This window comes from Liolophura sinensis, chromosome 6 (assembly GCF_032854445.1).
Source record: "Liolophura sinensis isolate JHLJ2023 chromosome 6, CUHK_Ljap_v2, whole genome shotgun sequence".
In the NCBI taxonomy this organism is placed as follows: domain Eukaryota; kingdom Metazoa; phylum Mollusca; class Polyplacophora; order Chitonida; family Chitonidae; genus Liolophura; species Liolophura sinensis.
This window is the reverse complement of record NC_088300.1, coordinates 80,397,893-80,419,642: the sequence shown is the minus strand read 5'-3', so window position 1 is coordinate 80,419,642 and position 21,750 is coordinate 80,397,893. Positions and strand designations below refer to the sequence as shown.

Below are 21,750 nucleotides of genomic sequence, written 5' to 3'. Positions count from 1 at the left end.
AGAGTACACTGACACCAGGCGTGACGTCCCACCAAGTCACAGTATATATGAACACCAGACAAGATGGCCCAGTCCAGTCGAAGTATATGGACACCTGACTTGACATCTCACGCAGTCACAGGATTCTGACACCAGATGTGACGTTCCTCGCATATTCAGGATTCTGACACCAGACGTGACGTTCTACACAGTCATAGGATTCTGACAACAGACATCCCTTTCCTATCCCCAGCATACTGATGTGAATTCCCGTCCAGTCGAAGTATGTGGGCACCAGACATGACGCCCCACCCAGTCACAGGACTACCATCAGACATAGTATACCGACACCAGACGTGACGTCCAACATAGTCACAGTAAACAGACACCAGACATGAATTCCCTCCCAGCCACAGTATACTGACACCCGACGTGACGTCCCACCCAGTCACAGTAAACCGGCACCAGACGTGACGTCCCACCCAGTCACAATAAACTGATACCAGACATGACGTCCCATCCAGCCGCACTATATTGACACCAGACGTGACGCCCCACCCAGTCACAGTATACGGACCCCAGACGTGACGTCCCACCCACCCGCAGCATACCGACACCAGACGTGACGTCCCACACAGAGATGAAATCAGAGTGCCGCGAACAAACGACTGACTGATTATATTATTTATATTTACATTGCTTTTAATGAGGAAGTATATGATCTACAGGTGTGTTAGTAATGTTTCGCTGTCCACCTGAGCTTGGCCAGGTACACAATTTTGGCTTGGGACACATACTGCTAGCTCATGGTTCGACACTAGGAGATTAACAGTTACTCAGCAATGTACAATACACAGGGCACTTTCCTTTCATTAAATTTAATACCCAATAAAGGAATTTGCAGTATAGGAAACAGAGGATGACTGAAGTAACCTGTCCAAATCGTGTTACAATATCCCACTTACAGCTTCCTGTAAGTTATGGTTTGTGATAGACAAGTCAACTGCTGTCCCATTTGAGAAATATGAATTCAGAAAGAACAATAACAGCAACAAAAGAAGAGAATTTATATAAAATTGACAATTTCATATTATTCATTCAAAACTATTAATAGGAATATTTAAGAGAATAAACAATCCATGACACAGTTAAGATCACTCTGGTTCATTCGGGGAAGTCTGGTTGTACCTAAGGTGAATAGTTTGTACTTAACCTATAGGGAAACGTGTTACACCAGACATCAATCGTTATAGGTTTAAACCTTTTCATTTTATGTTTGTCGCTTCTTCTACTCTATAGGAATACTTTAGCACATAAAAGAATGGAAATGCAAATTCACATGTCAATACATTCAGACATTTTGTATAAACATATAAGTGAAAAAAATATAGAACATATTAGAAAACAGGTCATCAATGTAATATTTTATGCATGACTTAGATATGAATAGTAAAGGTAAAGAGTAGTACGATTTTTAAGTATGAGGAAGTATTCATTCCAGCTTTGGCATTCTCCATACATTCGGTCACTCACGAGTAGATTAGACTTTAGGTCTAGTGGTGACAGATTTACAAAGAGGATGGAGGCTGACTGAACGTCAAACCTAGCTACCATGGCAGCTATTCTCTGCTGTTACGTCAGACGCAAGCTACACCCTCTTCGCAGAACTGGCTTCCAGTAGACTAAGCTTCAGGTAGACTAAGCTACAGGCAGACTAAGCTACAGGCACCCTCTTAGCAGAACTGGCTTCCAGTAGACTAAGCTACAGGGAAACTAAGCTACAGGCAGACTAAGCTACAGGTAGATCCTTGTGTACATACAATAAATCCGTATTTTGTAGATATAATACATATCTTGTTGATATAGATCTAGGTAAAAGTAACTATATAATAACTGCTTTTAAGTACAAAGACACAACGATGAAAAAAAAAGTGCTTGATTGTTTAAGCGTCCTTTCATCCTTTTCGCGCTTGACATGGCTTGACATGGCTTTACTGGAAATGTGGACAACTCGATCACCGATGATTACAGTGTAGGCCCTACATAGCAAACAAACACACGATTTCACAGACAAATGTGGAAAGGCTAAACGAACCTGTTGAGTTGGGAATTCGTCTTGAAAATCTAACCCATACTTTGGTACTAATATTATGATCGAAGTTGTTCATTCAATAGGGTCAATGTTTCTAAATGCATATTTCTGGTGTTTCTAGAAATTTGTTATCGCCTAAAGGTTCTGATAACTGTTTAGGACTCCAAAGTTTTGTGCTAATATTTATCCCCAGCCAAAACATAGCTCTAGCCTTTACGAATCTCCGGCCGTGACCTTTCTCTTTACATCATCATATAGTGGTCCAAGGAGTCTTCCGGTTAGAAGTCACGTGAAGGTATGGGGAATATTTATAAATGGGGCTGGCTAATAAGGGACAGTCAATCACGACCATATGTCCGCCCATCCATCATAGGTGTTGAAAATCACCATCAGTCTGCCTGGTAACAACGAACCACCTAAAGTAATATGGCATCCAGGGCGTTGCTGTGGTAACGGTTTTTAGACATGCTCATTATCCCATGTCCAATCTTTGGAAATGTCCTGAAAATGATGAAATAAAAGGTGTTAAAGAAAAACGTCATTGAAAACAAGAGGGAAAGCTCTTTGTATAATGTACACCATTATTTCAAATTACAGACTACTCTGGTATCGAGCTTTTCCCCTAAGCCTAGTGTGGGGTCAGTCGAACATAAATAACAAGATTTTTACCGTTAAAGACTTTTCACGAAGGTATTTAATTTTCTGGGAAACCCATACATTGGCACGGTTGTGGAATGCGTGTGTTGGCCGATTCGGAATCGTTGGATAAGAAACTCTTACCGGTAACAATACGGCCTTTGTGTTCACAACTTGACACCCAATCTTTTCAACGCCAACATAGCATTGACAGCCTTCTGTAAATGTGAAGATTAGAAAACACGTCACTAGGTCAGTATACACAAAGCGTTCGTTGAAACGCCTTAAAGTAAAAGAAAGCTAAAATATGAAGCAAGGCTCACCTTGAAGACAACTTAAAAGTATGCGTAAAAATACTTTCATTTATTTTTTCAGCTTTTTTGAGAGTTTTAAAAAGGCATTCAAATATTTGAAAACTATGGTGGGCTTTAGTGAGCCACACTGACGGTATCTAGGAACTCTGACGTCACATCACCTTTTTTCTTGATGCTCACCAGAAGGAAGGAATTTTGGGAAACATTATTTCAGTAATGATTCACTCATGGGTAAAAAGAGTTATTCCAACATTCAGTGTCGTGTGTTAGAGTTGGACAAACTTCCTGTGACGTCCATAAATTCCACCTTAGAAGATAAATGTTTGAGCGCCTTTAACTCTTTTCACAAAAATCTAAAAAAAAAATGAATGAAAGTATATTTATGCATAGTTTTAAGTGGTCTACTTAGTCATGCCTGCTTTGATTTTTAGAGGTTTTTTCCTTTAAGTAATTGGTTAGTGTTCAACAACAAGCCACACTTCCTTCATTCGAGCGCTAGCGCAGCGTAATGACCCAGGAGTCTCACACCAATGCGGTCGCTGTGCGTTCAAGTCCAGCTCATGCTGGCTTCCTCTCCGGCGGTAAGTGGGAAGGTCCGCTAGCAACCTGCGGATGGTCATGGGTTTCCCCCGGGCTCTGCCCGGTTTCCTCCCACCATAATGCTGGCCGTCGTCGTATAAGTGAAATATTCTTGAGTACGGCGTAAAACACCAATCAAATAAATAAATAAATAAATCCTTCATTCGAAGGAATTGACTTCAAAGGTCGCCACTTATAGTTCATTTTTCGTAAATCCCTTTTTTTATTGTAGAATGTGCTATTTTTAACTTCAGTTAACTACTAATTCAAGCTTTAACCCTTGACCGGAAGGAAAGGTAGCTAGGCGTATAGCACAACCCATCTTTTGAAACATTCAAGGAAACGTATTACTTTTTTCTGCTGAGTTATAGCGCCACGTTATCAAAGCTAGTACATAAGTTTTCAAGGACTTCAAGGAATTTTGGTACTTAGTTAATCGCAACGGCGGTCAGTACGCCTACACTGGAACTCCCGTGAAACCTAATTTAATCTTACAAATCAGAGGATATCGTCTTGCGTGAGTCCTACCGGTATACATAGCAGATATATATTAATCCTGTATCTATTGACACTCACCTGCCATTTTCGCCGGAAAACAAATCGTTTGAGTTTCTTCTTGGATAAGCTTCTTTCTGGTGGTCTGTAGCTACGCTTGACTGACCTCTGAAAACAGAGTGTTTTTTACTAAATTTTTTGATTATCGTTTAACACCAGTGAAAACTGTGCGATTATGCATGCAGTTGTAAGATATACATATTCACAAATCACTACATGAACCTATCACACAGCTCGTAAAAATATATGTCATTTAGTTTTTTGACTGGTATTCTATGTACATACAACTTACTGACAAAAGTCATTGTTATTTGTGGTAGGTTGTAAGGTGACAGTATGTTGTTATATGTCCTGAGCTGTGAGTTGCCAATATGCTGCCATATGTCGTGGGCTATGGGTTGCCAGTATGCTGCCATTTGTCATGGATTCTCAGTTGCCAGCATATTGATATTTTTCGTGGGTTCTCAGTTGCCAGTATGTTGCCATGTGTCGCGTGTTGTCAGAATGTTGCCATTTGTCTTGGGTTGTCAGTTGCCAGTTTGTTGCCATTTATCATGGGTTGTCAGTTGCCAGTAAGTTGCCATTTGTCGTAGATGGTCAGTTGCAAGTATATTGCCATTTGTCGTGGCCTGTCAGTGCCAGTATATTGCCATCGATAGTGGCCTGTCAGTTGCCAGTATGTTACCATTTGTCATGGGTTCTGAGTTGACAGTATATTGATATTTTTCGTGGGTTGTCAGTTGCCAGAATGTTGCGATTTGTTGCGGGCTGTCAGTTGCCAGTATATTCCCATTTTTCGTGGGTTCTAAGTTGCCAGAATGTTGTCATTTGTAGTGGGTTGTCAGTTGCTAGTACGTAGCCATTTGTCATGGGTTGTCAGTTGCCAGTTTGTTGCCATTTATCATGGGTTGTCAGTTGCCAGTAAGTTGCCATTTGTCGTAGATGGTCAGTTGCAAGTATATTGCCATTTGTCGCGGGCTGTCAGTTGCCAATATATTAACATATGTCGTGGGGTGTCAGTTGTCAGTACGTTGCCATTTGTCTTGGGTCCATTTGTCGTGGGTTGTCAATGCCAGTATGTTGCAATTTGTCGTGGGCTGTCAGTTGCCGCTATGTTGTCATTTTTCGTGGGCTGTCAGTTGCCACTATGTTGTCATTTGTCGTGGGTTGTCCTCGACGCTACATATAATTGAGCATGGGTAAATTACAGTTTCTAACGTTCAAAGTTTTCCTCAACAGAATGGCTTAAAAGAATTAACCAGGAAATGCAAGGAAATACTTACCCTTAACCACGTGTGCTCTAAACATTGCTGAGCCGTCATTCGTTTTCTGAAATAGCAAACATGAACACACATAGTGTAAAGCGCAGTAAAACTGTGGTACTCACAGAGAAAAATCATCGTATAATCCTACAGTGTAGCGTAACCTGTAAGGTTGTCAGAATCGATGTAAACAGCAGACTTTATTCAACATTCTTTCTGTGCAAACGACTTGAAAGGTTACAGAATGCTAGTTGAGTATATCAGTCAGAAACTAAAAACATTAACGTCTTAATTAGGCATTTGTACGTGTAGTTATCGTGATATTTTAGTACAGATAAGTATTCGATAAAATGAAGAGCTAAAAGCAGTAAACAGTGAGTCTTACTTTGGTTCTTTAACCAGCAGTGCTGATATGAAAGCCTTAGCATCTTTTGAAATGTCATCAAACTCTTCGATGTTGAAGTCCCACTTCGCCATGGTAACATTGCATAACGTCTGAGCATCCGTCTTCCCCACGAACGGCGAGAAACCTGAAAGTCTGCCATGGACGAGGAAGTCAGCTTAAGAAAGGCTCAGTTCTGAACTGGGTTTACATAACATAAAAGGCACAAATAATTTTACTATAATGAGAGACTGACTTGAGACTGGCCGAAAACTCTAACAAGCTACAATAAGAGGTGCAGACAGTTATAAACCACACGGTTATCTGCTGTAACGCTGCAGTGATTGTGAACTAGGCTAACTTTGGACTACATTGTTAAAGACGAGGAATGAGAAAAAGAGCCTTGACACATTGAAATGACCTTGAACTTTTCACTTATTGATAAATGTAACAGAACGACCATTCTGCATGTGTCAATGAGATTTCAGCATACGACAGGCAACAGAAGGCTCAAAGTCATATTCTGTGTGAGTGGGATTTCAGCATGCGACGACTTTACCACATCTTTCACAATCTACTCCCCCATGTAGGTGCTATATGTACATGCACTTCTGGTCTAACTAAAGGATTTAACATTTACAATATTCTGTTTTTGTTAATACCTAATTTATACTTACAAAACATAACATATAACACCAACGCTCCACAAGTCTGTTGCCAAGGTGATATTATCAAAGTTAACCACTTCCGGTGCTGTGAATTCTGGGGTGCCAAACATGACCCTGAGGTCCTCCTTTGGCACATACTCCCGTGCTAAGCCAAAGTCGATGATTTTGATCCTGTTCCCTTCTCTAGATAAGCACAAAATGTTCTCCGGCTGGATAAGAAAGAACAAGAGCAAATTTACGTAAAACCATACATAGAGTAAGGTACAACTGGCGACTTAAGCTAGACATATACAGACGGATTAAGGATATGTGATTTTATGACAGGACCAAAAACATTTATTTATTGATACATTTGATTGGTGTTTTGCCCTGCACTCAAGAATATTTAACATACGACGGCGGCCTGCATTATGGTGGGAGGAGATCTGCATAAAGTCGACTTCCTCATAGATTTGCCTTTTCAAGAATCACATTCTGCGTAATGTCGACTTCCTCATAGATTTGCCTTTTTAAGAATCACCATGAGGTCCAGGTGAACCGCATTCTGCATAAAGTCGACTTCCTCATAGATTTGCCTTTTTTAAGAATCACCATGAGGTCAAGGTGAACCACATTCTGCATAAAGTCGACTTCCTCATAGATTTGCCTTTTTTAAGAATCACCATGAGGTCCAGGTGAACCACATTCTGCATAAAGTCGACTTCCTCATAGATTTGCCTTTTCAAGAATCATCATGAGGTCCAGGTGAACCACATTCTGCATAAAGTCGACTTCCTCATAGATTTGCCTTTTTAAGAATCACCATGAGGTCCAGGTGAACCACATTCCGCTTAAAGTCGACTTCCTCATAGATTTGCCTTTTCAAGAATCACCATGATGTCCATGTGAACTACATTTTGCATAAAGTCGACTTCCTCATAGATTTGCCTTTTTAAGAATCACCACGAGGTCCAGGTGAACTACATTCTGCGTAATGTCGACTTCCTCATAGATTTGCCTTTTTAAGAATCACCATGAGGTCCAGGTGAACCACATTCTGCATAAAGTCGACTTCCTCATAGATTTGCCTTTTTAAGAATCACCATGAGGTCCATGTGAACTACATTCTGCATAAAGTCGACAGCGCCGTCGAGACAGACAGATATTCATTAAAGTATTCAATCTATCAACTACCGTAAAATAACGTCTTTTATCTACGTTAGTTTAGAGCTTCAACCCGTCTCGCCGATATCTGCGTGAACTGGCAAGGCCTCCGAAACGCCGATAGGGCCCTTAGGGCGAATCTGGGCTTATTAAACCTCACTTTGAAACCTAAGTATACCACACTCTGTGCATAAAGTCGACTTCCTCATGGATTTGCCATTATCACTCACTCTGCTTGTGCATGATGTCGCTTCCCTCACAGATTTGCCATATACAGACTCACCTTGAGGTCTAAGTGAACCACACCCTGTTTGTGCATAAAGGTCGCCTCCCTCACAGATTTGCCATATACAGACTCACCTTGAGGTCTAAGTGAACCACACTTTGCCTGTGCATAAAGGTCGCTTCCCTCACAGATTTGCCATATACAGACTCACCTTGAGGTCTAAGTGAACCACACTCTGTTTGTGCATAAAGTCGACTCCCTCACAGATCTGTCTCATGAACGCTATACACGCCTTCTCCGTCAGAATGAAGTCATCATTAATCACACGCTCAAATAACTCCCCACCCGTGATTCTGAAAACGACACAGCATACGCCATGAACAGCAAAAAAAAACCAACTTAAACCTAAAACCCCAATACATGCTTAATATTTAAAAGCAACTATATGGATTGCCTTTCTCATGTTTTTTATGTCACACTTTATAAACTGGGTTTAAAAGATCAAAGTTTCTTTCACAGGAAGTTGAAACTCTCTGTTATAGGTTACAAAGCACATGGCTACACTTACAATTCGGTAACCAGACATATTTGTTTGCTGTTCTCAAAGGCCGCGTAAAGCTGAAGCAGTCTGGGATGTTGGAGTTTCTTCATTATGTTCACCTCGTTGACAATCTCTTTGCGGTCCATCATACCATCCAGGTCTATAAACTTGGCCGCCAGTACTCGACCACTGCGCAACTCACGGCACTGCTTCACCTCTCCAAACTTACCCCTGCGACAGAGGCAAACAGCTCGTTTAAGCGGTTAGGGACGCATTGGTTACAAGGGTATATGTGATATGGTTAGCTACTCTCATCATGTAGGCAAATCTAAGCACAAAACTAAAGGTACAGATTGAACGCACAAATAATTATGATCTAATAATTATTATGATCTACCCTGGTTAACTGTTAAAATGTCGTTCACAAGACACTACACTGAGAAACAATTTGATTTAGATTTGATCTAGCCTCATGGTAAGAAAACGTTTTTACTCTCAGTTGTGATATGTCTATTTCCATCCGGCTGTATATTCTTTCATAACCATGTCATGAAGAAATAGGCTCTTCCATGATTTCTCCTTTTGTACTGGATCACAATTAGGATAGGCTACACCCACCTGATCCTCCAGTACTACAGAGCGCACTTACTTGCCCAGAAGCTCATCGGACACCCTGAACTCTGCCGTCACCCATCTGTCCTTCCGGATGCGGACTTCCTTGTGCTCAAATGGCGCTTCTTCCACTGTAACAATCAACCAATCACTGAGCATATAGAAACTACTGCTGTAATGGCAATCACATTCAATCAGATGAACACCTATAAATACAAATGTACTCACATGCAGATACAACACTGGTCAGTTTTATGGGTGGAGACAAACAGCCGTTAGCAAGTTACGTTCCCATTAGTGATACATCTTAACAATTAATGGGCAGCGTCCAACTCCCGACATCCTTTAGGGCCTATAGGGTCATTCAAATATGTTGTTAACTTACAGCTTCAATTTTCGAAGAAAGACACTTTGAGGAAAAACAAGTTTATTTGCTCTTTTAGTACCGGTACTAGTTGGGTAATTCTCCAGTGAATAATTTTCCATTGGTGAGACTTAGGATAAACAGCAGGGTGTAAAGCCCTCGAATGGCTATTTCTGTGGGAACACCGGGTGAAGGGCACTGGGAATCTTCCTAACAAGGATCGGGCCTATTTGATTTGGAGTTTTCCTTACACTTGCCTTTGTTGAGGCGCCAACTCTAATCAGTATTTTACATGGTCATTTTATGTCCACACACTGGGGTTGTCGTTAAAGCGCACGATTCTGCATTTGATTGGTGAGCTACCACATTAGTTTAAGCAGATGTTAAGCAGATAGTAAGCCATCCCGTGTACACGTATGTGTCCAGCTATCAAGTATAAGCAGACGGACAAAGACAACATCGACTTTTGAGGGTTGATATAAGTCCTTTTTAATGACACAAATAGAACATCATACATCCAAAATATTGCCACACAAAACTCTGTACATCTGTAGACTTTGTGTGTTGTAAAATGAGTGGGCGTGTCAGCTGAGTAATGAAATGGTTCCTCCTCCAGGGTCATGTATCTGATTGAGTTAGTCATGAAGACGATATCACGTAACCTCCGGAACAAGCGCCATTGTCTCAGAAAGCGTTCAGCTGTGTGGGCGTGTTGACGTAAAATGATGTCCATCAATGGTTTACATGTGAATAATGCATTATTGTCATCTTGTCAGGGGTTCTCCAAGTTTGATTTTTCAAGGGCAAGAACAAGAGGAGCTTTATCGACAAAAAAAACCCCAAAACACCGAGGAGCATTCATAGAGGAGTATTTCTGACTCCTGAAGATTTGGAAGTTGAAGAGAGTTATCTCTTGTTCGCCGAATTATCTGACAGTCTAGACTCCACTCTGAAGGCTAGTCACCAACACAGCCAGTTTCTCTGTAAACTGCACACGTGTAAATATCATCAGCACCACGGTTGCAAACGATACACTCGACGCGAAAAATAGAGCGTTTGATCGACGCTGTGAGTGATTGTGAGAGACCAGCCTTTCTTCGTGCTCAAAATACAGTCTATGTTTGTTTACCTTTGAGGAAATTAATGTCAGCTCATCATCTTGACCCCGGTTTGGGGTCAGTGGTGGGAATATATACCTGCACATATATACTTGACCTCGTATACGTGTTACTATGCCAAAAGGCATAACCTAAGGTTATGATAACCGGATGATGACCTTCTTGTCCATGACCTTCTTAAGACCACCATGTGGTTATTAATCCACATTATTCGTCAGACAAGTTAACTATATTTACTTAATAATATTCTACATCTTGTGTATGGAAGAATATTTCACTTATACGGCGGTCAAGCCCTCAATAAAATTTCAGGTACGATCGCTTTTATTTCTAAAGATATATCAGTTTAACAATGGTATTGTGTGGGTGCCAAGTGATGATTTGATCTTTCCACCTTCCTACAGTGTGCCATTTTACTGCTGTGGGTGAATTTAACAACTTTATAGTGTCAAACGTCGCCAACAGTCGTTCATCCAGAAAATACTGGTCTGTAGTTTATCGTTAGTGTAGCATCGCCTACCGGCAGTTGTCTCTGGAGTAACCCATACACGAGATATTGGCCATTGGACTGCACACATCGATAGCTTCTGTATCTGTGTTTGTGGGTGGGCCGCGGTGACTTTGGCAATCATAAATCATTTCTACAAGGTATAAAAGCTTTCCACAAATGGTAAGTTTATGGTGTTTTATAAAAATCAACGCTCTAGGTGTCTTTACGACTAATTTACAAATCAAAGAATGCAGCATATGAGAAAAAACAGCATTTATAATACGACTCATCATACATATTAAAATATCATTTGGACGTCTGACAGACCTTGGGTAGCCTTTGCCATGTACCGGAGGTCTGTTAGACCTTGGGTAGCCTTTGCCATTTACCGGACGTCTGTTAGACCTTGGGTAGCCTATGCCATGTACCGGAGGTCTGTTAGACCTTGGGTAGCCTATGCCATTTACCGGACGTCTGTTAGACCTTGGGTAGCCTTTGCCATGTACCGGAGGTCTGTTAGACCTTGGGTAGCCTATGCCATGTACCGGACGTCTGTTAGACCTTGGGTAGCCTTTGCCATGTACCGGAGGTCTGTTAGACCTTGGGTAGCCTTTGCCATGTACCGGAGGTCTGTTAGACCTTGGGTAGTCTATGCCATGTACCGGAGGTCTGTTAGACCTTGGGTAGTCTATGCCATGTACCGGACGTCTGTTAGACCTTGGGTAGTCTATGCCATGTACCGGACGTCTGTTAGACCTTGGGTAGTCTTTGCCATGTACCGGACGTCTGTTAGACCTTGGGTAGCCTATGCCATGTACTGGATATCTGTCAGACCTTGGGTAGCTTATGCCATGTACTGAATATCTGTTAGACCTTGACTAGCCTATGCCATGTACTGGACGTCTGTTAGACCTTGGGTAGTCAATGTCATGTACTGGGCGTTGGTTAGGTTTCAGGCGTTTAGACCGTTTGTATGCCATATACTGAGCATCTGTTACGTTTCAGGCATTTAGACTTTTGGTATGTCATATACTGAACATCTGTTAGGTTTCAGGTATTTAGACTTTGGGCATGCTGTATATTGGACATCTATTACGTTTCAGGCATTTCGACTTTGGACATGCCATATCCTGGACATCTGTTAGGTTCCAGGCAATTAGACTTTGGTTATGCCGTATATTGGACATCTGTTACGTTTCAGGCATTTCGACTTTGGGTATGCCGTATATTGGACATCTGTTACGTTTCAGGCGTTTACACTTTGGGTATGCCATACACTGGACATCTGTAAGGTTTCAGGCATATAGATCGGTACGACCATTCTCCACTTGCCTGCTCAGCATAACGCCTGTACTGTGCGCAGTATGGCCATCCTCCACTCGGCCTGCTCAACAGAACCCCTTGGTTGTGACCGGTATGGGTCAACCTCCCCTCGGCCTGCTCAGTGACCGGTATGGCCAGCCTCCATTCGGCCTGCTCAGCATAACGCCTTGGTTGTGACCGGTATGGTCAACCTCCACTCGAACTGCTCAGTGACTGGTATGGCCATCCTCCACTCGGCCTGCTAAGCATAACGCCTGTACTGTGCGCAGTATGGCCATCCGCCACTCGGCCTGCTCAGTGACCGGTATGGCCATCCTCCATTCGGCCTGCTAAGCATAACGCCTGTACTGTGCGCAGTATGGCCATCCGCCACTCGGCCTGCTCAGTGACCGGTATGGCCATCCTCCATTCGGCCTGCTCAGCATAACGCCTTGGTTGTGACCGGTATGGTCAACCTCCACTCGAACTGCTCAGTGACTGGTATGGCCAGCCTCCATTCGGCCTGCTAAGCATAACGCCTGTACTGTGCGCAGTATGGCCATTGTCCACTCGGCCTGCTCAGCATAACCCCTTGGTTGTGACCTGTATGTGCATCCTCCTCTCCGCCTGCTCAACATAACGCTGGATTATAGACACCGTTTGTGTTTGAGCACTTTGATGTCAAGTGGGATAAATAATAGTAAGTTGTATTTTTGCCAGTCAGATGCAGCCCAATACCTGCCCGTATGAATGGTCAAGTTTTCCTCTCCATGGTATGACTGGTTAATATCCACGAGCCAAAGAGGCCCCAGTGACAAACATAGTCTATGTTATATCTCTGTGCTAGGTCCGATAAAGCCTCCAACTGCTCCCCCAAATGGTTTCACTGACTAGGTATAGGGTAGACTGTATAGATGGTATATGCACGCACAGTTTCCGTGTCATGACTTCCCTAGAGTTTACTATGTTTTATGTACTGGGTTGAATGTTGGTTAACGTGCTCAGCCCAGCAGATGATAACACTTTGTCCTTTCTCCACCAGAGAGACTCCTTGACGTGGGGAATTTATACCATACTCATATTTGATTATCCAAGGATCATACATTTTTTAAAAATGGACGGTGAATGTTAAATGACCAGCTAGTGATATGGCAGCCTCCATTCGGCTGCTTCAGAATATCCAACTCTACATAGATTCTTCAGGTAAGGTCTGATCGGCCCCTTATTAAGATTACCTCGCCTCTCCCAACCATTTGGACTCCAATACCTCTCCGTTTAAACTTGAGTGGTATCACTCCATCGACTATTTTGGACACGGCTACATGTTGGTGACGCAAGTCTATCAGAATCGAAACTTTTGCTAGTGTTTATTATTGATCGCCCACATCTTGAGCCTCATTACAGTCGCGACTGGCGGATGAGCACACACTCTACCACTCCCCTATCCGTGATCGGATGTCTACCATATGCCCTGGTCATCATTACTACGCGAAGTTTTTGCCACGCCATCTGGCACCATTTCTTAGCTCTCATACAGAAACCATTGACGACAGACATCAGGTCTGACAGTTGTGCCATCTCGCGTTTTACATTATCCAAAGTTAATTCCCTTTCATCTACATTCAGAACCTCCATCAATTGTATCATCAAAATATAATGTATTTGACGATGGCACTAGGAATCCCCCGCACATCCACTGTTCCCGAGAGAGGGTTCTTTTCTGATAGTGTAGGAATTCCCAGCAGGCAGAATAACACAAACTCGCTGTTCCTCATACATGCCCTTAGATGATCATATTTCCAAAGGTGTACTTTAGGTATTACATCGGGATGGATTGGGTAGTTCAACCTAGGTAACAGTATCCTGTGCATAAGCTGCTAAGCAGAACAATTACTGACCTCCCCGACAAAATCGTGTGTCATTACCACTACCACGTTTGGGAATATCACCTGTCCATGGCAATACACTGACTCCACGAGGAAAGTACGTGATTGATTAAGTTGTTACTTATGGGTGAAGTCATCGATTTTTTGATTGATTTAATTTAATTAACTGATTGGCCGAGTGACACAGGAAATGATCACATACACCATAATGGTGTTGTTTACGTCATGCGACTAACGCATTCTTACCTCCGAAATACTCCGTCTCGTCCACGCGGACTTTACTGTTCATGGCTTCTTCGGATAATCCCACGGTACTGCAAGAAAACAGAGGTTAAAACCATTACTAATCATAACGTGTTGTCTTCAGATAATCTCACTGTACTGCAAGAAAACAGAGGTTAAAACCATTACTAATCATAACGTGTTGTCTTCAGATAATCTCACTGTACTGCAAGAAAACAGAGGTTAAAACCATTACTAATCATAACGTGTTGTCTTCAGATAATCTCACGGTACTGCAAGAAAACAGAGGTTAAAACCATTACTAATCATAACGTGTTGTCTTCAGACAATCTCACGGTACTGCAAGAAAACAGAGGTTAAAACCATTACTAATCATAACGTGTTGTCTTCAGACAATCTCACGGTACTGCAAGAAAACAGAGGTTAAAACCATTACTAATCATAACGTGTTGTCTTCAGACAATCTCACGGTACTGCAAGAAAACAGAGGTTAAAACCATTACTAATCATAACGTGTTGTCTTCAGATAATCTCATGGTACTGTAGGGAAACAGAGGTTAAAACCATTACTAATCATAACGTGTTGTCTTCAGACAATCTCACGGTACTGCAAGAAAACAGAGGTTAAAACCATTACTAATCATAACGTGTTGTCTTCAGATAATCTCACGGTACTGCAAGAAAACAGAGGTTAAAACCATTACTAATCATAACGTGTTGTCTTCAGACAATCTCACGGTACTGCAAGAAAACAGAGAGTAAAACCATTACTAATCATAACGTGTTGTCTTCAGACAATCTCACGGTACTGCAAGAAAACAGAGGTTAAAACCATTACTAATCATAACGTGTTGTCTTCAGATAATCTCATGGTACTGTAGGGAAACAGAGGTTAAAACCATTACTAATCATAACGTGTTGTCTTCAGATAATCTCACGGTACTGCAAGAAAACAGAGGTTAAAACCATTACTAATCATAACGTGTTGTCTTCAGATAATCTCACGGTACTGCAAGAAAACAGAGGTTAAAACCATTACTAATTACAACGTGTTGTTCTCAATACATTTATCTATTCAGTTTTATGTGAAGAGAAGCACGTGTTAAAGTGTACAGTGTGTGTCATGTTGTATTGGTGTTTAACGGCACATCGTATGGAATGATGGTAGCTTAAATCACAGTCTACATCGACTGCAAGTTTGTAAAGAAATTCTCCACGGAAAAGGTTCATTAACTTTGGAAAACTCCCGATAGCGTTATACAGAACATGTGATGACGCTTTAGTAAGTGCCACACGTGCTCTCATCACACACAGTTTGGATAGAGCTCTTGAAACCCACAGCCTATATAAGTATGTGGACACTCAGCCATGCGATTACTGAAGCTCACGCACAGAGGGTGAAGCTTTCAGTTGTTTTATCACGGAAACGCTTACGGTTATCTGACTTTATGTATGGATGGCTACAGCTTCCTCAAAAGCATGTAAAAGGATGTTACACTTAATTTTTAATTTAATTGAAGGCAACTCCAAAACTGGTTTATGGGGCACCCATTTTAAACCCTTATTTCTGCAACATCTACAGACGCAACTAGTTACAGAGTTAAACACGAGCCCACAAGCACGGGGGAATCTGCTACATGTATATGTCCATAGGACTAGATAATTTAGGTAAAAAAAACTCTGTGTGACTAGACTCGTACATAGACTCGTACATGTATACGCATCACATCGGCAAACATTGCTGTAAAGCTCGTCTTCACACAATGCAGGATGCATCTTGTTACATGTACATACAGGATATGGCAATCAGGCATCTGGTCAAACAGATGTGTCTTATCCTTCCAGAACGTGAAGAAAACGTGTCAACTCAACTTCTGAAGTTTCTCATCATCACAATCAAGCAGTGCCCAATACCCTGCACGCAGACAGAATTCCCATTCATGCTCTGGTAGTTGATGAAATGCTTGTGGTTACAAAATTCATCTGGACTATGCATATGTACAGGCGCAGACTGTACCTCAACCAAAAACAACCTCCAGAAGAGCAGTGTAAACTGTTTACATCAGACTGGAAACAGGGACACAGTTCACGTGTTTTATATGCCCTTACACGTCAGCATAAGCGGCGGAAGGAAAACGGTTCTTCAGCCATTGGTATTCAATAAACTGATTAAATGCTTTAAATTAAATCATTTCATTTAATCATAAACAACATACCCGTGTAATTATTACCCGTAAATACTTCGTATATATGCGTGTATTATACATTACTAGAAGCCAATTCCCTAAAGAATTCGGCATAGACGTCATTACATTTGTAATCAATGAGGAATACTGTTGGTTATCTGCTCCATCAGTTAACAGGCAATCCCTTGACTTTCCAGTCTCAGTACTATACACAGCCGCAAGTACGATAAAGCAACATGCGGGCAGCATGCAAATGCCATATGTGCTATATGGCCGGAGAGAAGACTCTGCTGACCGGTGGTCAGCACTGGTGGTCAGATTGCATTAAACAGGGATGGTGTATGTCTGCAGGAAAGTTAGGCGATGTGTTGACCGGGGAACTGGCCAAGAGCGGCCGTTAACAAGTTTGCCGATAAGATAAACGATGGAACGGGATGAAGCAGGAATCCTGAGCTAATATGGACACAGATTGGATTGGTTGGACAAGTTTGGTGAATATCTCAGACAACTGAGAACTTTTTGGAAATTTGGAAAACAAATTGGGGACTGAATCCAGCAGGAGAAGGGGAATGGGCGTGGTAGTCACTGTCGTTTACAAGTACTGTACATTCATACTCCAGAGATTTGACACATCCCAGTCCAAGACTTTTATAACAGCTATAAACACGTTGCTTTTGAAATCAGCAAAAACTTTACAACATTATATTTAAGTTGTAGAATTTTACTGACACACAGCATGAGTGAAGAAAAGTCAGGTGAAAATCAATGAAACCGAAATATTTCACCAATATGCGCAATTATGCGCTCAAGGTGGGAGACATCGCCCACAATGCCAGTCATCACGTACAAACGCATCTTTGTTCCATTGTTAATGAATGCTTTCATTATGAAATCGTAACTTGTGCAATGGATCATTAGAAATTCTCAACTTTTCGTCAGTCAAATTTGTAAGTAAGGTAAAGTGTTACTTACAGCCGGCGTTTGTAAGCACAGACCCTGGAGTAGGGCGTTTCCCAGTCCGGCTCCTCATCCCCGGAGTATTCTCCGGCTATGTCCGGCATTGATAATAGCAGAGCTATTGGCCTAACTTCAGCAAACTGTCCCTGTGTCAGGTCTGGAGAGGTTCTGTACGGAAGGAGTGCGGCGTAGTGTATACATGGAGGTGGGCTCTGCTCTCGCTGCTTACACGTCCCGTCCTGTCGACAGTCCAGCGCCTACTGAGGATTACCTTCGCTGCAAGCTACCTCTGGCCGCACGCGCTTCCGCGTGTATCCATGACGTCACGCCCTAACCAGCAGCAACACCATCGGCTGGCTTATTCACACAGACGTTTTATGGTCTACAGAGTCAGGAAGATTGTGTACGCCTACAGGAGTCAGTGGATTCGCCGAACGTACTACGTCTCATCATTTCAAATCATCACGCAATCATTTCAAAATCGATACTCTTGGGTCCCGCATAAAAAGCTGGATAAGTTTTTATCTATACCGCGATATGTTAATGGTCTCTTAAATCGACTTGCAAAACATGTCTGGCCATTCTTAACCATTTCGGTTAAGCACTTGATACCCAAAGACGTACAGAACGTTTCATGTAACCAACTGCTTAAAGCCAGATCACTTTTAGTACCGGTACCGGTACCGGAGTTTACCAGCAGAACTCCACATTATCTGACATATGTTCTATATTCCTCTGCAAATACGTTTACCAATATGTATTATAAATATTTATTATTATTTTTGCACACAGCAATATCTCCACTTCACGACACTATCTTCCTCTTCATCCGTACGTGGGAAGCCTGCGGATAATCGTGGGTTTCCCCCAGGCTTTGCCCTGTTTCCTCCCACCATAATGCTGGCTGCCGTCGTATAAGTGAAATATTCTACGGTGTAACACTCCAATCAAATAAATCAGTAAATAATCACTACACTGTGTGGTCACTGCATATGACCACTGGTCCCAGGAAGCAGAATGTAGTCAAAAAATTTGCATGTGGAAAGTCACACGGCACTTTGCAGCCATGCGGGTTTGTCGCAGCGTACCTTAATTTCTTTTCCAGTGCAGTCTATAACGCAAAGTTGATATCCAAACAGACCAATGCAGCCACTGACTGTCTGGTATAGACATAGCAGTGCTCTACAGTGTCGTTCTGCTTTTGGACCTCTTCCAACAGTCTTGTGCGGCCACTGTATGGCCACAGTACGGCCGTCGACAAAAATTGACGTTCGGGGTAAAAAATCCCGAGATCAATTTCTAACATCGTGTTCAACACGAACCACCAAATAACTAATAAAGTATCTAAAGTAAGATCTTCAGATCCAAATTTCAAATTTAAAACATCTAGTTGGTTAATAACTTTCAGTTTGAATGCACATATAGGTATCTGATTCGCGCTTTGATAGCTACTGTTCATACAAGCACTCTGGTTGGAACACTTAATTGGTCAGTCGCGCTTTGATAGCAACTGTTCATACAAGCACTCTGGTTGGAACACTTAACTGGTCAGTCGCGCATCGATAGCAACTGTTCATACAAGCACTCTGGTTGGAACACTTAATTGGTCAGTCGCGCATCGATAGCAAACTGTTCATACAAGCACTCTGGCTGGAACACTTAATTGGTCAGTCGCGCATCGATAGCAAACTGTTCATACAAGCACTCTGGCTGGAACACTTCATTAGTCAGAACCGTGATATCACTGTTTTTAGTTCCCCTGTAAACTGAAGAGATGCATAAGTGCTACAAAAACTCTGTGCCTTTTCTGTGGCCTGTAAGCAAAAGGCTACGATAAACACTGTACCCTCTGTTTGATAAACCACAACACGTGCATAATACGTCCATCTTATGTATCAGTTGCACATATCAATGGGGGTACATCCTAGCATTCAGTAACAACATATTTCTGAATGGAGTTAAACCTAGATTCCGTTCTAAACTACTCTAGCGATTGACTGCACTATTCCATCTGCTCGAGGAGCGCCATGCTCGGGACTAAAACAATAGTCGTTTTTGTGGCATGGCCGAACTGGACAAAGAAATAGTTTATGTAGAGCGGTTGAAGGGCTGTAGTTTATGTTTGCATCAACATGGGAAACACACCGTGGCAAATTAGTCCTCTCAGACATTCCATTCACAGAAAGACTAAATAACCAACTATTCACTCATAGTGTTCTACTTCATGTTAGTGAGTGGTTTGTGCGGAGACAAGAGAACATAGTTCATTAGAGAGTTTGTAAGTAAAGTATAGACTGTAATGCCGTAAAGTGGACATTCGCTTGCTAAAAATGGTTTTCTGGTGTTTTTACGACCCCCTACAACTTCCTGTGACTGGACGCCTACCAGTCTCTGTGGCGCAGTGCGATCTAGTAAGCAGCGCTTCTTTCGGACTGTGGGTACACATATATATAGCCAACTCAGGTATGTGCGTGAGTCGGTGAACATTGAGACCCGCTCTAACTTTAACACCTGTTTCTTAACGATAGTAAACGGAGACCGGGTCAAAGTTGTTTCGGTACTAACTGCCCCCTCCCCCTTCCCCACCCTCCCACCCTCAATCCCAATCCTTGACCAAATTCCTGGCAGTTCTCCCCTAGTGCTTCTCCTCCCCCCAGACTCGACATGAAGATATGCTAATAGCCTACTCACTCTGCGGCCCATCCGGCACCCGCACAGGAGAAAACTAAGATTTCATATTAACTCAGAAGGGCGTAAACAGGTGACCCCTCTGGGAATGAAGTCAATACGACTGTACTGTTACTATCTACAGTTATCTGGCGCAGTATGGAGGATGGTAAATTATAGATAATCAGACTGGCATATATACATACATACTATGCAATTCAGATCTCAAAACAGTTTACATCACTGTGTCATGGTCATGTTTAAGGTTATGTTACTCATGTCCATAATCCGGATAAACATGTTGACGTCACTGGGGATGCGTGTAGGATTTGTACCGTGACTGTGTTATGGTAATGTTGCTCATGTCCAAGATCCGGATATCGCATTTGAACGTCACTTGGGATGCGTGTAGGATTTGTACCGCTCCTTTGTCATGGTAACGTTGCTTATGTCCAAGATCCGGATATCGCATTTGAACGTCACTTGGGATGCGTGTAGAATTTGTACCGCTCCTTTGTTATGGTAATGTTGCTCATGTCCAAGATCCGGATATCGCATTTGAACGTCACTTGGGATGCGTGTAGAATTTGTACCGCTCCTTTGTTATGGTAATGTTGCTCATGTCCAAGATCCGGATATCGCATTTGAACGTCACTGGGGATCCGTGTAGAATTTGTACCGCTCCTTTGTTATGGTAATGTTGCTCGTGTCCAAGATCCGGATATCGCATGTGAACGACACTGGGGGTCCGTGTAGGATTTGTACCGTGACTGTGCTATGATAATGTTGCTCATGTCCAAGATCCGGATATCACATGTGAACGTCACTGGGGATGCCTGCAGGATTTGTACCGCTCCTTTGTTATGGTAATGTTGCTCATGTCCAAGATCCGGATATGAAAAGTGAACGTCACTGGGGATCCGTGTAGAATTTGTACCGCTCCTTTGTTATGGTAATGTTGCTCATGTCCAAGATCCGGATATGAAAAGTGAACGTCACTGGGGATGCGAGCAGGATTCCCAACACACATCTAACACAAGCTAAGTTGGGAAAACGCATGTTCTTGGGATTCTAGGTGATTGGGTGAAATCAGTGATCAAATCGTGTATACCCTGCTGGAAAATAATTCATCGATAATGAAACGTGTATCTCAGTTGCGCTTTGATTGTAACTGTTCATATATCCAACGTGGCAATCTAATTCAACACGATGATTATATATCCCCTAGCCCAGGGTTATGCGGAATTAGTCTCAGTTGTGCAGCAGAATGCTAAAAATTTTGGATGCTCTGTCCTTATGTACTTACAGGAGAATTACACGACGATTTTACACGACTTGTAAAACTTAAGAAACTTGGAGAGAAGGTGTTTGATGGAATAAAATTGACACTAGTTTTTGCGGTTTAATTTGTGACGATTATTGAAATCGTGACTTAACATACAGGATCTAACAAATGCTACAAGGCGAGATATGTATACGCCATATGCAGAACCCTTCAGCTGTACATGCAATTATGAGTAATTAACAATGTCAAAATGGAAACTAACC

At 42.2% G+C, this 21,750-nt stretch overlaps 1 protein-coding gene across 2 annotated transcripts in view; it reads right to left on the bottom strand.

Annotated features, from left to right (window-relative positions):
- Positions 1-717: 717 nt before the first annotated feature.
- The window catches only part of LOC135468485 (myosin light chain kinase 3-like), a 40,460-nt gene continuing 19,427 nt past the window's right edge, over positions 718-21,750 (bottom strand). The window contains exons 1-11 of one of the 2 annotated variants that reach the window (XM_064746767.1): positions 17,551-17,722; positions 14,396-14,463; positions 9,027-9,120; positions 8,405-8,608; positions 8,048-8,189; positions 6,477-6,676; positions 5,803-5,955; positions 5,439-5,484; positions 4,177-4,263; positions 2,852-2,925; positions 718-2,572 (exon numbers count right to left, since the gene is read on the bottom strand). In XM_064746767.1, the coding sequence (XP_064602837.1) occupies positions 2,875-2,925; positions 4,177-4,263; positions 5,439-5,484; positions 5,803-5,955; positions 6,477-6,676; positions 8,048-8,189; positions 8,405-8,608; positions 9,027-9,120; positions 14,396-14,463; positions 17,551-17,639 (1,134 nt within the window). In that variant the 5' untranslated portion in view covers positions 17,640-17,722 and the 3' untranslated portion in view covers positions 718-2,572; positions 2,852-2,874. Of the gene's footprint in view, positions 2,573-2,851; positions 2,926-4,176; positions 4,264-5,438; positions 5,485-5,802; positions 5,956-6,476; positions 6,677-8,047; positions 8,190-8,404; positions 8,609-9,026; positions 9,121-14,395; positions 14,464-17,550; positions 17,723-21,750 lie in introns of those variants that run through there. The other variant, XM_064746768.1, reaches the window with a different exon arrangement.